The following is a 15,374-nucleotide window of genomic DNA, read 5'->3' as shown; positions in this document are numbered from 1 at the left end:
GTAACTTAAACAAATAATTTCTCGCAATTTTGCAAAGCAAATTGCAATTTGAAAAAAAATCCTAGAATAGTGTATAATACGGCAATAGCCTTGCGAGAAAAAGCGTGTTCACGATAAAATTGTTTTGATAAATTAACTGAAATATAACAAATTTCACAAGACTACTGGTTCAATGAAGTGTAATGTGAGATGGCCGGAAACACTGAACCTTTCTTGATTTTCACAATTTTATTCTACACGATGTTTCGATGATGGATGTCCTCTTCATCAGAACGGCAGAAGTTGTGATCCAACTCCTGTTCGATGCCTGATGAAGAGTACATCGAAACTTGATACGTCGTAGACACGTAGATACTAAAATTGTGAGAAATCAAGAACGGTTTAAAATTCCCGACAATCTTTAGTTATAAATTTCACAATTAGCATACTCTAATTAAAACCTAAGACTCCTTTAAGATCTCTTTAATTCTAAATCTGATCGATAGGATATTTGAAACCTTTAAATGTAGATTGAAATATATGAATCCTAATTAGTCTATAACTCAGAATTTAAAATCCTGAAGTTTTACACTGAATTTAAGAATCAAGGAGGAATATTTTTTGTAGATACCCTATAATTTAAAGATAATAAATGTTGAGGAATCTTTGAAGGAATATTTAATATCCATAAATATGGCTTTTTAAATAAGTCTATTATTATTAAGTCTATTACTTTTAATTAATTCTATTATTAAGTCTATTAAGTTTATTTAGTCTCCTTAAATAAGTGGATCAAAGATATTATTTTCAGCCAGTACACTGAATATAAAGGACAGTAACATATGCCCTAGACGCACTTACGACTTAAGCCGATGTCGGAGATGTAGTTTGACCATTATTTCTAATATAATTATGCTAAGCCGTTTCTCGGCTAATCCTCAGGTCTGTCAAGGCCCTTACAGTAATGACTTTCATTAAAAACGCAATTATAGACCTAAGAAAAGGGGAAAACCCCTCAGAAAAGTTAGCTTGAGAAATTAAAACGAGGAAGGTGTCAATGGCCATTACCGTGTTTTAATGTTCCTGGTGGATTAAGATTTAAGATTAAGATTAAGGAGAGACTGGGGCAAAAAGTCACAAATCGAAAATTTCAAAATTCAATATCTTCCAAGATAAAAAAGATAGCGACTTAATTTTTTTCCATAGATAGCCTCCATAGACCTTCTTCAATGCCGCAACTAGCTTAGAATTAAAAAAAAGGAATTTAGAAAATGATAAATATCGAAATTTTTAGCCAGGGGTTCATGAAGCCTAATAAAAAGTGAAGCTATTTTTCACTTTTCCTTGTAAAAATTTTGCAGATATTGCACCCCGATTTAAAAATTTGCTCGTAGTTCTTGTATTATTTCGGCGAACATTATGAAATATATATTTTTAGATAGCTTTTAATGCACGATTTCGAAATATATCAGACTGATAAGTCAATTCTCTTTAGAAAAAAAACTTGCCAATAGTCTTCAGTGCCTCTATGCAAAAACGTATGGAAAAATAAAATGTCGAGAGGCCCCTGTTTTTAGCACTATCTTTGAAATATTTTCACCACAGAAGATATCCATCATATCAATTATTACCTATTTATTTTTCAATATTTCCTAAATGATTTAGTTTATTTGAATATGGTGCCGCTATATCTATTTTAGAATTCTCCAAAGATTCTTTTCTCCAGAAATCCTTTTATTAAAAACGATCACTTGGGGTAAAAAGTAACAAAATGTATGGAGCAAAAAGTAACAAAATCGAAGCAAATTGAAGTGAATTGAATTCTATGTGACGCCACGAGCCTAGCCGCTTCTGTCACACCTACCTTAAGCATATTTCTGATTATCTCAGCAATACAATAGGGCTTATTTTTGTAATTATTTATTGATTAGTTGAAAAATAAAAAAAATTAATAATAATTAATGAATAAATTTCCTATGAAAATATGTCATTAAATATTTTTTTAATTTACGAAAGCCCATAATAAAGTAAATCAAAATGTGATAATATCCCATGTCGCCCATGCCTGATACTATTTACTCCAGCATTTTTGAGAATGGCCAAAAAAATACCCTTTTCAAAAAGGGTTCGATAAAAGTATTCCTTTACAAAATAGAGGAAAATTACTTTCAATAAGTTGTAGTGTGACAAATTTCCTATAAAACTGCGCTAATTAGAAATTTCTGGGGCGCTCTGGTAGCTTGTAAAAAAATAAAATATCCGTTTTGTGACTTTTTGCCCCAGTCTCCCTTTAATGTAAGATCGAACATTTTTGGTCAGTAAAAAATGTCAAAATAATTTAAAAACGAATTAAATTGTCATTAAAATAAATATAGTTCATACATTTTTTGTTTCTTTTTGTGTTGTATTTTAAAAATACATTTGAAATTTTACTTATGGATTGTTTCGAAAAACTGTCTAATCTCTTATAACCCAATTGTGTTTAATATTTAAAACACTTGTAAACTTGACTCAAATTTTTCAGTTAGAATTATTTTGTAGTTCTTGACAGTTTTGATAGATCAAGTCGTGCAATTAGGGTATTAGCTTTTAGCTTACAAATTTAATTACAGTAACGTTTTTAATGCAGTTGGGTCCAAAATTCATGCTCCAGTGCTAAACTTATCGATTTCCCCGTCTGAATAAACCATAATGCTGCCCATTAATTGGGATATGCAAATTGAATAAAGTAAATTGGTGTTATATAGCGGGGTCATAAGCCCCCCATTGTCACCCTTTTTGATATCTCCCCAGGAGGCATTGGGGTGTATTGAGAGGATTTGTCACAGAATAATGCTCTTCTTCGTTGCTGGAAAATTGGTGGGTAATTCACAAATGCGGGATTCAATGAACGTTTATACGGAAAAATTCTCCGTTTTTGTTGTCCCTTTCTCTCGAGAGCGGGAAAATCGATCAATACTGGAGGGAAGTTTTGTTCCGGATGCTGTATGTCCGGATGAACTCACAAATACATCCATGGTGGGTTTCTTTTTTATTTTATGAAAAGGGGAAGAGGGTGCATCTCAACCAAAAATCTCTGGTTCTCTCTCAAACTTTCACCCCTCAATTCAAAATGGCAAAAATTTTCCCTCTCCTAGAGAGAAAGTGCAAATACCTCAATTTGGGGTTGATGCATGATGCTTTGGTTGAGGCAGGATGAAAAAGACCACTGTATCATGTGAAAGTCTTTCACACGGCTTTGTTCAGAATCGGGGAAGAGAGAGAATTCTCTACCCAGAGAGGATTCCTCTCATAAGGGTCAAATGGAATTCCAAGAGCAACTCTGCCTTCATTCTATCTGTGTGTCTTGTGAGAAGAAAGCGCGCAAAAATTCCGTGCCATTGATTATGATAACAATATCTGAGTTCTATCTTGAAAAGTGTTAGTGAAAATGTAAAAAGGCTCATTCATTCAAACGCATTTGCTACAATTTTACCGTCCATGGTTTGATGGCTTGTGCTTCTTTCCTACAAAAACGCACTTTCCCTCTGAATCCATTGTTCTCTCAAGAGGACGTTCCCATTAGTTTATCAAAATTTAAGTGGAAACCCTAAGATTTTATGTATTTATTCGAAATTTCCAAAGTTTCTGTGAAATTTTCCTGCATTTTCAAGCCGTTTGTGACTGTTTTTCCCAAATTTTTCCTCCCCGAAGCGGCAAATTTTCATCAATATAATTTTCCATTTGGGCGCCATTGTGAAACCCAATTTTCCAATTCGATGGTATCCCGACTTTGTGGTTCCATCCCAAGCTTCCAAGTACCCCAAAATTAATCCCACTTCTGAATTTTGTGAGAAATCATCTCAATTGGCAACTTCTTTAACTATTTCTTGTCAATTTTGTGACTTTTTTCTTCAATGTGGAGGTCACTAGGTCGCCCGGGCGGCCAATCATACAACCAACAGCTCGGCCCCACCCACCTATATAGCACAGCATCCATCGGATACCTCTCTTCTCATAGTATCCACGTCGATTCCGTAGTGCGCAACATCCCTCCATACTCTCAATTTCAGAGTATTTCAGAGATTCTTCCCAAACTATTCTCTTCCTCAATTTCATTCTCCTTTTCTCAAACATAGCTACAATAAAAAAGACCAAAGCACAGTCCATTGAACTCTGGTGATCCTCCTCAAAACAACACTCCATCTCATTAATAGAGTGACATCGAAATTACATTGAGATTTTCGAACTTGGAAAACCTCTACAGAATCCACTAAATCCCCCAAATGATCCCAAGAAACAACTAATAAGAGTGATGATAAATTGAGAAAAGAGACTTCAGAAGGAGTTGTAGTTTATCTTGTGAGAAAAAAAAAACCTTGAGAGCAAAGAAAAAGTTTGCGTGAGGACATTGACTTTGTGAAAGAGTGAGAAAATGGGTGGCCCTGATGTTAAGGTGGCCACTGTAGATGTTGAAAGTGGCGACAATATGGCTACGCTTCCTGTTTCCCGAGCTCATACGGGTGGAAGTGGAGACAGTGCTGAGAAAAATAATGCTGCCAACAAGGAGATGGAGCTCAAGAATGTCGTCCCGAAGCCCCTCCAGAGGTTCCACCATTTTCATTTTGGTTTTACTTAAGTTAAGGGGTTGGGGTTCAGTTGGGCTGGGTTCGACAATTCAGAGGTAATCGGTAGAATAATATCATACTAAACATCAAGATGGCTTGATAAAGTATGATTAGGGTCGTTAGAGTCGGAATGGAAAGTCTGAATGTAGGTTTAAGAGGTTTAAGTACGAAATTAAAGAGTTCAGCCATATTCTTTTGCACAGGGGTTATTTAATTGATGGTTCCCAAATTTATTTTTGTTGTTTTTTTATGAAGCGGTATTTTCTCTCTGTACTTCTGTACAATCTTTGTTAAAATCGTTTTGTATCGGTCCTCTCCTTGAAGTAAAAACATACAATATTCAGTATAAGAAGGGTACCAGATCCAGTAAGGTTTCTTTTTTTTTTTGTAAAACATAAACCACTTTAAGGAAACGTTAAAAATACTTAAAGAACCACTAAGCCTTTTCAAAGTGAAACCGATTTAAGAAAAAAACCTGGAAATTTTTTGTAAGCTTATCTACTAAACACTTTCAAATTTAGAAGTTTTAAGAAGAGCTCTGTCATGTTTGAGACACTGTTAGTGTGTTCTAAAAAATCAAAAGAATTCTTCATTAACACTAAACCTATCAACGGTATAATGTCACTATCAAACTTTATGAATTTCTTAAAATATGCATGTAATATATTTTTCAGTGTTTAAATTTTAATATTTTGCTCTTTTCCAAGACAAATTTATTAAATATCCTACCCTACCGCGGTTTTTCATTTGACCGAAAAACGACTAAAAACGGTCGGTAGGTTTAGTGCTAAAGGTTCTTTAAATCCCTGAAGTTTAAAACCTGTAAGAATCCATTAAAATCATCATAAAGTTTACTACATCCAGGGGGGTGACATTAGCTCTGAAAAATGCGACCAGTTTTAGTGTAAATTTTTTCCTGTTTTCTTACACACTTCACGAGATATCTCCAAAACTACGTAGTGTACCAATTTGGAGTTTTCGATTCGCTATTCTATATTAAATTGGCTTTTATTTTATATTTCTATTTTTTGATAATTCATTTTGCAATGACAGAAAACAGCTAATAAACTCAAAAGTTTTTTCGGCACGCTAGAAACATATGGGAATCATAGGAAACGTAATGCCCTTGACTACACCCTTTAAAACATAGTATGTTTTAGGAAGACCTCTAAAGAAAAAAATTAAAAGTTGTTCAAAGGTTCATTAAGTCCTTAACTCTTTAGGGATGAATGGAACACCGATGTTCCGAAAACAAAACCATCTTTTTTAAGTATAAAAAGTTATTTTGACCTCTAAATAGTCAGAATGAATAGTTTTCGTTTTTGGAACACCGGTGTCCCACTCGTCCTTAAAAGTTTAAAATTATAAGACTTCATAAATATCTCTAATTTCTTTTAATATTCTACTAAATTTCTTAAAGGATAAAATCTTTTATGAAAATCTTTTAGAACTTTTGAGTTACAATCTTGGTATGAAAGCCTCCAAAAAATTTAGAATTTCACTGAAACTTTTGAAAATAAATTTTGTAAAAAGAACAAAAAATTATATTTAAGATAGACCTACACATTTAACAGTCAGAAGCTTTCAGACTTATACTTAGGCTGCTATAAGTTATATTCTTACAAGAAAAAACATTTAAAACATCTTAAAGTATACGATTTAGATGCTTAAGACAGGGAATAGAATTTTAAAGGTTTTATGGATTCGTGAAAGCGGTCTTGAGATTAGTGGCTTAACCCAGTTCCCGAAAGCCCAAAAATCCTAAATATCAACCAATTTTATTGTTTTCTCAGAATTAGTAGATCATTTGTTTTTAATATTCGAGTCCTAAATTAATTTCCCAAAAATCTTGATTATTGGAAAATTAGAGCAGTTATGCTTTATGGCTAAGTCTCAGGTCTGAAGCCCGTATAAAGCTTTTAAAGTTTTGTCTTTCCTTCTGGGTGTATTCTATACATTTATGTAACTTTTAAATTTTCATTTGAATTTTTAAAAATATGAAGTAAATTATTTAAAAACATTAATCAAAACTAAGAATTTAGTCTTAAATATACGCACTTTGCTTAACCTTTTATTAGTAACGCTTTCATTTAGTAAATTTAAACATCTTAGAAACTTATATTACGGATTAAAGGGACGAGTAACAGAATATCGAATTGAAGTAATAGGTTACTTACCCTGTAAATGTAAAAACGTTTTAAGATTCAGTTTCGAAGTTACAAATAACACCCTTCTCTTAATAATAAGAGCGATAATTTAAATTTCGACTGTTCAATATGGTTTTACAAAACGTTTTTAATTAACATTTCGTTCTAAGGTTACGACTTTTTTTAAAGCATGCATCCAGTTAAAATTGAAAAAAAAAACGATTTAAATAAAGGCCATATTCCAATTCAAACTTCGGAAGAATAAACCAATACTAAATGAAAATCAAGGATACACAACTTAAGTAAAATCGAAACTTTTTTAATCTTAGGGGAAGTGGGGTACCTTTGAAATTTGTATTTTTCTACAATTTTTAAATGGAATTGGTTGATATCATAATGTAATTTAACTTCTCAATCTGTTTTTGGAGCTAAATCATATCATGATTAGGGTCAATTCCATTTAAAAATAAGAGGAAAATCCCAATTTCAAAGCTGCCTCACTTCACTCTATGCTATGTAGGAATTGAAGAAGGCTGATCGGTTTTATCGAAACTTTAGGCAAATTGTATCGTATGTCAAGAATCAAAGATGATCACAAATTAAACGGTTCAGACCAAATTCTTAATCATAATTTATTTTTAAATAATTTTGAAAATAATGTATGGATATAAATCAAAATTTTAATTGAGTTTTGTCAAACCTAGTTTCAAGCCAAAGAAACTGCTAAGTTAATATCTACTAATACGAAAGGAACACTTAAGTTCCTTTTGTACATTAATTCTTGCGTAGTTTTTTGGCCTTGATCTTGCTTTACAAAATTATTATTTTAAATAATTATTTTTTTAAATTTCTTTTACTTTAAAATATTTGCAAAGGAATTTGTTGGTCGAATGGCATTATTTTTTAAATTTACTAAAATCAAAAATCTTATTTAGAAAATTTTTTCAGTTTTAAAGGCTTTCTTTAATTTTGGTAATTTAATCAAACATTAATATTTTATAAACACATAACAATCTACGTTGTTTATCCGCTTAACTGCACGTAAACTTACCGATTTACGTAGACTTAAAGTATATTTTAAATGGATTTAAATCTGAATATAGTTAAACCCAATTTTCTCATTTAATTTCTCAATTCGGAATTCAGGAAATAAATTATTTAGCCCTACGTGAGGTCTTGCAAAAGATCAGAATCTTGTTCCGTAGTATCTAGGAAATATTCCTTCAATATGAAATTCAAATACAAGTGTTTCTAAATTAGATTAGTTATCTGTACAGAAGTTTTCAAAGCAGGTTTTGACTAAATGTTTTTTTTCCGTGTACTCTTTTTATAGTTTAATAAAACATTCAAATATCTTTTCAAATATTATTTTTACGTGTTAAAACTAGTATTAAATTTATTGAAAGCTATTAGCAAAATTTGCTAAATTAATTTAACTTGTAGAACCAAGATAATTGGAATTAGATTAGAGTGGATACCTCGAATGATGCCACTACCCAATTTGACGCCATCTTAAATAAAAGGGTATTTTTTTCAATATTATGATATTTTCGAATTACGAATTATACAAATGTGATTCTAGCTTGTATTTCATAATTCGAAAATATCGTAAGATTGAAGAAATACCATTTCGGTCCGATGGGATGTAGTAAGAATTGACGGAAACACTTGACCTTTCTTGACTTTCGCAATTTTATTCTTTACGACGACGTTTCGAGGATGAATGTCCTCTTCATCAGGTATCGAATTTTGTTGGGAAAATCACGTACAGGCGGGAAATGGTTACACTTTTTTGGACTTGGATCAAACAAAATTCGATAACTGATGAAGAGGACATTCATCCTCGAAACGTCGTAAAGAATAAAATTGCGAAAGTCAAGAAAGGTCTAGTGTTTCCGCAAATCTTGCTGAAAAAATACCATTTTATTCAAGGTGGCATCAAATGGGGTAGTGGCATCATTCGAGGTATCCACCCTATATACTTCTTGAGTTTGAGAAAAGTTTTCGAATTTCGATATTAAGTATAGTTTCGAACTAATAAGTTTTCTTATTAAAAATTGTATCAAAAATTACTGAATTATGCGCAAATTAATCTGGGTTGTAGAACCTTGTGTATCCTACATGGATTTTTCGCATTTAGAATGTTTGGATTTGATCGAGTCAGAATGGATCTTATTGAAAAGCTTGGCATCTAAATTTGTAAATTCTGTTAATCTATAAAAAATCGTTAACTTCACAGTCGAAAATCACTTTCGTATTTGGTTTTCACTTTGCTCTAGAATCGGGATATATTCATTATTCCATCAACTCAACGTCATTTTGACAGGCAAGTGTCAGCATCCAATGTTATTTTGCTCCACTAAATTTATCAAAGATTTTCTAAATCCTCCATTTGTTCAAGCCATATCGGCAATTTTCATAGGACTCCAGGGGCTGCGGGATTTTGTCAAATTGTTGGCTACGTTCCCCGTGGCTTTAACTGGAGGAAATTCGCTAACAAAATCTACCAAGGTCAACTGACCTCAGCGTTTCTGGGGGAGTCTGGGTGACGTGTCGGACTAGCTAACAGTAGTCTTGACAGCTCCCTATGCCGAACCCAAATGCACAGAATGAGAGCCCGGCCACCCCTATTTCTGCCGAAGCTCCAGCGATGACCCAACAAGAGACAGCAACCCCGATCTCAGGCATCGATATTTACAAAAACTTCTTACCGGTTAAAAGGAAAAGAAGCCCCAAAAATGCTAAAGTTCTGCCTTCGCTAGTAAAAAGCCCAGCTCAGCCAATCGCCACAAACAACAGGTTTGGCGCTCTTGACCAGACTGGAGCAGGAAACTCTGGGAATTCTCAGGAAAGTACCATGAAGACAGAAAAACCAACCCCTCTCTTTGTAAGAGGTAGTGTGTTTGTCAATATGTTACCGCAATTTATGTCATCTTTGGGGATCTCAAAATTCGATGCCAGAGTTTTAAGAAACGGGCAAGAGGGTAAACTTCAATTGTTTGATATTGCTGACTATCGTAAAGTCCAAGCTATGTTCACTAGTGAAAAGATTCCTTATTTCACGTTTCAATTAAAAAGCGAGCGTGCTCTTAGAGTCGCACTGAAGGGTCTTCATCCGGACACCAGACCAGACGACATTAAAAGAGAACTTGGGCGTTTAAATTTCGCTGCTCGTTCGGTTACGAATGTAGTAAATCGCAAAGGAGAGAAATCTAGCGTTTTTATGATAGACCTTGATCCGAAGTCATTTTCTTCTACGGGTCCTCATCCTATCTATCAATTAAATAGATTTATGCATATGGTTGTACAGGTGGAAGAACCGCATAAAATTAAGCAACCCCTCAGGTGTCACAATTGTCAGGAATATGGGCATACAAAATCCCGTTGCAATCTCCTTTCAATTTGTGCTCTATGTTCGGGTCGGCATTCTACATTATCCTGTGAAAAGGATAGAAACGACCCGAGTTCTAGAAAATGCAACAACTGTGGGGGTCAACACGCAGCAAGCTGGAAGGGTTGTGTTGTTTATCGCGAGTTTAAAGAGAGAATGAACCCAAGACAATTTAGGGGAATCAGAAATCAAAGACTCAAACGCAATGAACATATTAGGGATTCCGCTGAGGTATCAGGACAGATTAAGCGCGATCTAATCTCCTATGCAGATATTGCTAAGAACAAAATCACTAAGAACACCAATACCAAGGAGCCTCTACAGATCAATGGGGATAGTGATGTAATAAAGTTGATGATTCTTATGCAATCAAATATTAGTGCTCTTCAAGCAAATATGGCTGAGATTATCAAAAATCAAAGCAAATTGGAAGAGAGTGTGTCCCAACTCTCAAAAATGGTCACTCGTTTAATGAAGTAAAATGATCAGTCAAATCAAAATTGCAATCTGGAATGCGAATGGGTTATCCCAACACAAATTGGAAGTGCGCAAATTTCTGCTTGATCATGATATAGATGTCATGTTAGTGTCAGAGACTCATTTTACGACAAAAAATTACTTTACCATTAGAGATTACATAACTCTTGACACTAAGCATCCTGAAGGAAAAGCTCATGGGGGCTCCGCAATTATTATAAAAAGGGGTTTGAAATTCTGTGAAATTGCCAAGTATTCTTATAAGCATATCCAGGCCACTAATATTGAACTGTCAACTCTTTCTGGCGTATTGTGTTTGTCTGCTGTTTATTGTCCGCCCAGATATTCTATCACATCTCAGGAGTTCTCAAAATTCTTCTCAACTCTGGGAGACACGTTCCTAGTCGGGGGCGATTTCAATGCCAAGCACTCTTTCTGGGGTTCCAGACTTGTAAATCCTAAGGGGAAACAATTAATGGAAACTTTAACCAAAGAAAATTTGTTATGTTTTTCAACTGGGCAACCAACCTATTGGCCTTCAGATTCACGGAAGATACCCGATTTAATTGATTTTGCAATTGCAAAAAATGTCAACCCTAAATGCGTGACAGTCGAGCCATGCTTCGATTTGTCTTCAGATCACTCTCCACTATTAATCACTATACAATCGAGACCTGTGCCTATTCCTCCACCCGAGACACTCACAAACTCTTCCACGAATTGGGCAATCTACAAAAAAAAGCTCTCTGAAAACTGTTCATTGGATATCCCATTGAATTCTCCGGCCGATATTGAGAGAGCTGTTGAGGCTTTCACATGCACGATGGTGGATGCAGCAAAAGCAGCATCGGCAGCAACTCTACATACAGTCCCGTCCCGTACTTTTGACCGCAGTAATAGGTTTGGGACCATTGATAATCTCATAAGACTGAAGCGTGAAGCCAGGAGGAATTATCAATTGCATAGATCACCGCAAACCAAAAAAATATTGAATAAGCTCACTAGACAGCTTAAAAACGCCTTAAGAACCGAACGTGATAATCAATTCGAAATATTTCTGTCTCGATTGTCTCCAAACTCTGACTGTGGGTATTCGCTGTGGAAGGCTGTAAGGAGTTCAAAAAAGCCAAAAATGTCTCAACCCCCTCTTAGAAAAGCCAACGGAGGTTGGGCAAGAAATGATCAGGAAAAAGTTCACCTTTTCGCGGAACATCTCCAGACAGTATTCCAACCCTTCCCTGGCTCGGACGAAGATGGTTGCGTTCCCACCTCTGTTAATCAGAATTCAAATTGCAGTACGAGTGTCAAAAAGTTTAAAGTTAAACCCAAACAGGTCAGGGATATGATTACAACGATCAACGTTAAGAAGGCACCTGGGTGGGATTTGATATCTGGGAGAATGATCAGGGAACTCCCCGAGGAGTGTGTTAGATTATTCACTTTCATCGTGAACGCAATAATGAGAGTTGGATTTTTTCCTTCGATGTGGAAAACTTCAATAATCAAGATGATCCCGAAGCCTGGTAAAGATGATACATCCGTGTCGTCTTATAGACCGATTAGCCTGTTGCCCATTTTATCCAAACTTTGTGAGAAACTTCTACTCCAGAAACTTTTGCCATATTTGAATGATGGTGTAATTCCCGCCCATCAATTCGGTTGTAGACCTTCCCATTCTACTGTCCAACAAGTTCATAGGATAGCGAACGAGGCTCAATCTGCTGTAGATAACAGAAAGTTTTGCACTGCTGTATTTTTGGATGTGGCTCAGGCGTTTGATAAAGTCTGGCATGAGGGCCTCCTGATCAAAATTCAAAATTACACCCCAAAGGAATTCCATGCATTCTTTGCTTCTTACCTAACAGATAGGAAGTTTAAGGTCAGACACCAGACAGCGACTTCTGCTCTATGCAGCATTAGCGCTGGAGTACCTCAAGGTAGTGTCTTGGGACCTGTGCTCTACCAGATATTCACATGCGATATTCCTACTTCTGAGTACGTCACTACAGCAACCTTCGTTGATGATACTGCAATATTGTCTACCCACAAAAACCCTCTCACAGCATCTAGGGAGTTACAGGATCATCTTCTCTCTCTAGAGAGGTGGTTTAAGAACTGGAGAATCCGAGTCAATGAGGACAAGTCGACTCACATTACATTTTCTCTAAAGAAAGCGCGGTGTCCCCCGGTATATTTAAATGGGAAAGTGATTCCACGCAAAGATGAGGTAAAATATCTTGGAATTCACCTAGACAATAAACTTACTTGGAAAAGTCACTTAAAAGCTAAGGTGAAGCAGCTTAAGATAACGCTTGCTAAGCTCTACTGGCTTCTTGGCCATCGTTCGAAAATGTCCTTATCATCAAAAGTTCTCATTTACAAAGCTGTTTTAAAACCCATTTGGACTTACGGAATTCAAATCTGGGGAACAACTAGCAAGTCGAACTTAAGCACTCTACAGCGATTCCAATCCAAAGTTTTGAGAATTATTACCCATGCACCTTGGTACATCAGGAATGATGCCATTCACAGAGATCTCAAAATTGAATCCATTGAAGATGAAATTTCCAAAATTTGTCGTAAGTACAAGGGCAAAATCGATGAACATCCAAATGAGTTGATCAGACCCTTGCTTGAGAGGAAAACCTATAAGAGACTCAGGAGAGTTGACGTGGCTACTCTCGTACAACGTAGTGAGATTACTTCCGGAACTTAGAATCCAGGAACCGTGCGAATTACGGTGGAGGACAGTGGTCTAACGCCCTATGTGTTATGTGTACTGTTCAATTTCTATCAGTGTGAATTTTATTAGATGTCTCGTTGATTCTAGAGATAGGAAATAAATATATATGCCCTCGGGTTGTAAAAAAAAAAAAAAAAAAAAATTATTCCATCAACTAAACTAACCGTTTTAAAGTTAACTCTACCGATTACCTTTAAGAACCTTGATTTTCTAGCAATTAATCTTGGCTTCACAAATCACAGGTGTACCGAAAATCACTTTGCTTTGCCCTTTTCTGGGTCACTTAGTGTCACTGTAAACCTAACACCATTAATCACTTTTACTAATTTATCTGTACTTTGTGCCTTGTTTGCTTAATTTCTCTGAAATGTCCCATACCGTGGGGGTGGTTATACTAACTTCCAGCCCTTATTTTAGGACATCCCTCTTCATAGTCACCAGCTTGGTGTATGCCATGCTCCTGGTCGTCGTATGCGTTGCATACGTCATCAGCGATGTTAGCACTCATCGAATCCCAGTGATGTACTACGAAGGATTCTTTACCTATCTCTACGGGGCCAGCATTCTCTTCCTGCTCTACGTCTTTTGCTTCCTTCTGCAAGGTAAGTGTATGACCTAGTTTTCCCATTTGCAAAAGGAATTCCAATGATTGATGTCTTGCAGAGAGCACTTGCTGTGCTGGAGGTGAGAAGCAGCCCAAGCCTGTGAAGGAGAAGAAGCCGAAGGAGAAGAAACCAAAGAAGGGTGATCCACCAGAGGGAAAAGATGCCAAAGGTGGAAAGGACAAGGACAAGGATGCAGCCAAGGGTGGAAAACCCAGTCCATTCCAGGTAATTTGAAAGTTACCGAATTTTATTCTGTCCAACTAAAATATCTCTTTCTCACACTTTTGCAACTTCACATCAATTACATTGTCAATTAAAATGATTTGCATGAATAACACTGAAAGTTTCTCAAATATTAATCACATTAATGGATTAAAAAGTCTGTCTCAAATTATGAGTTGCAAATTGTAATGAAATATTTCACATTTTTTTAATGTCTATTGATCTATATTATGATTATTTTATTTATTTGCCTTTATTGTTTTTTTGCAAAACATTAAAATGCCATGTATGATACTGTTGTATAATTTTCATACACAACAAATCACTCTTCAGGAGGTCTTACCCAAAAAGAAACGCGATTTGGTGCGCGAACAATCACTGCAAAAGGTATGAGATTTGTGGTGGACATTGGAAAAAAACAGTCAAAGACCATAATTCTCCAAAATAAAAATTTATAAATAAACAAATAAAAACAGTGTGTGATTACATTTTTGCTATATCTTTTTTCTAACACTTTAGTTCCTTTCGTTGATTAATCCCTACGTTGTGTTTTGGCCTTGGTCTTGCTTTACAAATTTATTCATTCAAAATAAAATGTATTTTTTTAAACTATTACTCTGAAGAGAAAGATTTGCAGAGAGGTGTTTTTTAAGGTTTGGAAATTAAGATTAGTTTTTTAAATTTAATAAAATTGAAGATTTTAAATAAACACTGAGAGAAATCCGAAAAAGTTAAAATAACATTCCGGAAATGTTAATTTTACTCTGCAGTATCGATCCAAAATCGGTGTAAATATTAACCTTTTGAGGTGTATTGGGGGTTAAAGTTACCCTTTGTATGCTAATTTTACCCTTGAAAAGGTGTAAAATTAACATTAAAAAATGTTAATATATTTTTACACCTAAAAAGTGTTGAAGTTATGAGGAAAAAAGTTAATCGCACCCCCTTTTTCTCAGTGAAGAAATCTGCTTTTATTTATGAAGTTTAAGGGGTTACATGGATCAAGAAGACTGGAAAACACCATATTTTCACTAATTGCTTTTGTATATAAAAAATTTTAATTTTAATTTAAGTTCTTTGGCATAGAAAAGTAAAACATTTAAACTATATTTTCTGAATTTTGACTTAAAAATATTTGAAATTCAGCCGTTTGGACCTGATTTTCGGAAACTTATTTTGAAAAAAAAAAAAAAAAATGCTGTT

The 15,374-nt window shown here is 34.9% G+C and overlaps 1 protein-coding gene across 15 annotated transcripts in view; it reads left to right on the top strand.

The window, feature by feature from the left end:
• Positions 1–15,374, top strand: part of LOC129807805 (proton channel OtopLc) — a 54,506-nt gene that overhangs the window by 24,485 nt on the left and 14,647 nt on the right. For 7 of the 15 annotated variants that reach the window (XR_008752326.1, XR_008752320.1, XR_008752322.1 and 4 more), the window contains 2 exons: positions 13,762–13,946; positions 14,008–14,174. Coding sequence is in view for 7 of the 15 variants with exons in the window: in XM_055857301.1 (XP_055713276.1) it covers positions 13,762–13,946; positions 14,008–14,174 (352 nt within the window). In the remaining 8 variants the exon portion in view is untranslated. Of the gene's footprint in view, positions 1–3,308; positions 3,412–4,175; positions 4,567–13,761; positions 13,947–14,007; positions 14,175–14,504; positions 14,559–15,374 lie in introns of those variants that run through there. The other 8 variants (XR_008752321.1, XR_008752319.1, XM_055857298.1 and 5 more) reach the window with 5 other exon arrangements.

Source organism: Phlebotomus papatasi, chromosome 3 (assembly GCF_024763615.1).
Source record: "Phlebotomus papatasi isolate M1 chromosome 3, Ppap_2.1, whole genome shotgun sequence".
Lineage (NCBI taxonomy): Eukaryota > Metazoa > Arthropoda > Insecta > Diptera > Psychodidae > Phlebotomus > Phlebotomus papatasi.
This window is presented reverse-complemented; position numbering and strand designations above follow the sequence as displayed.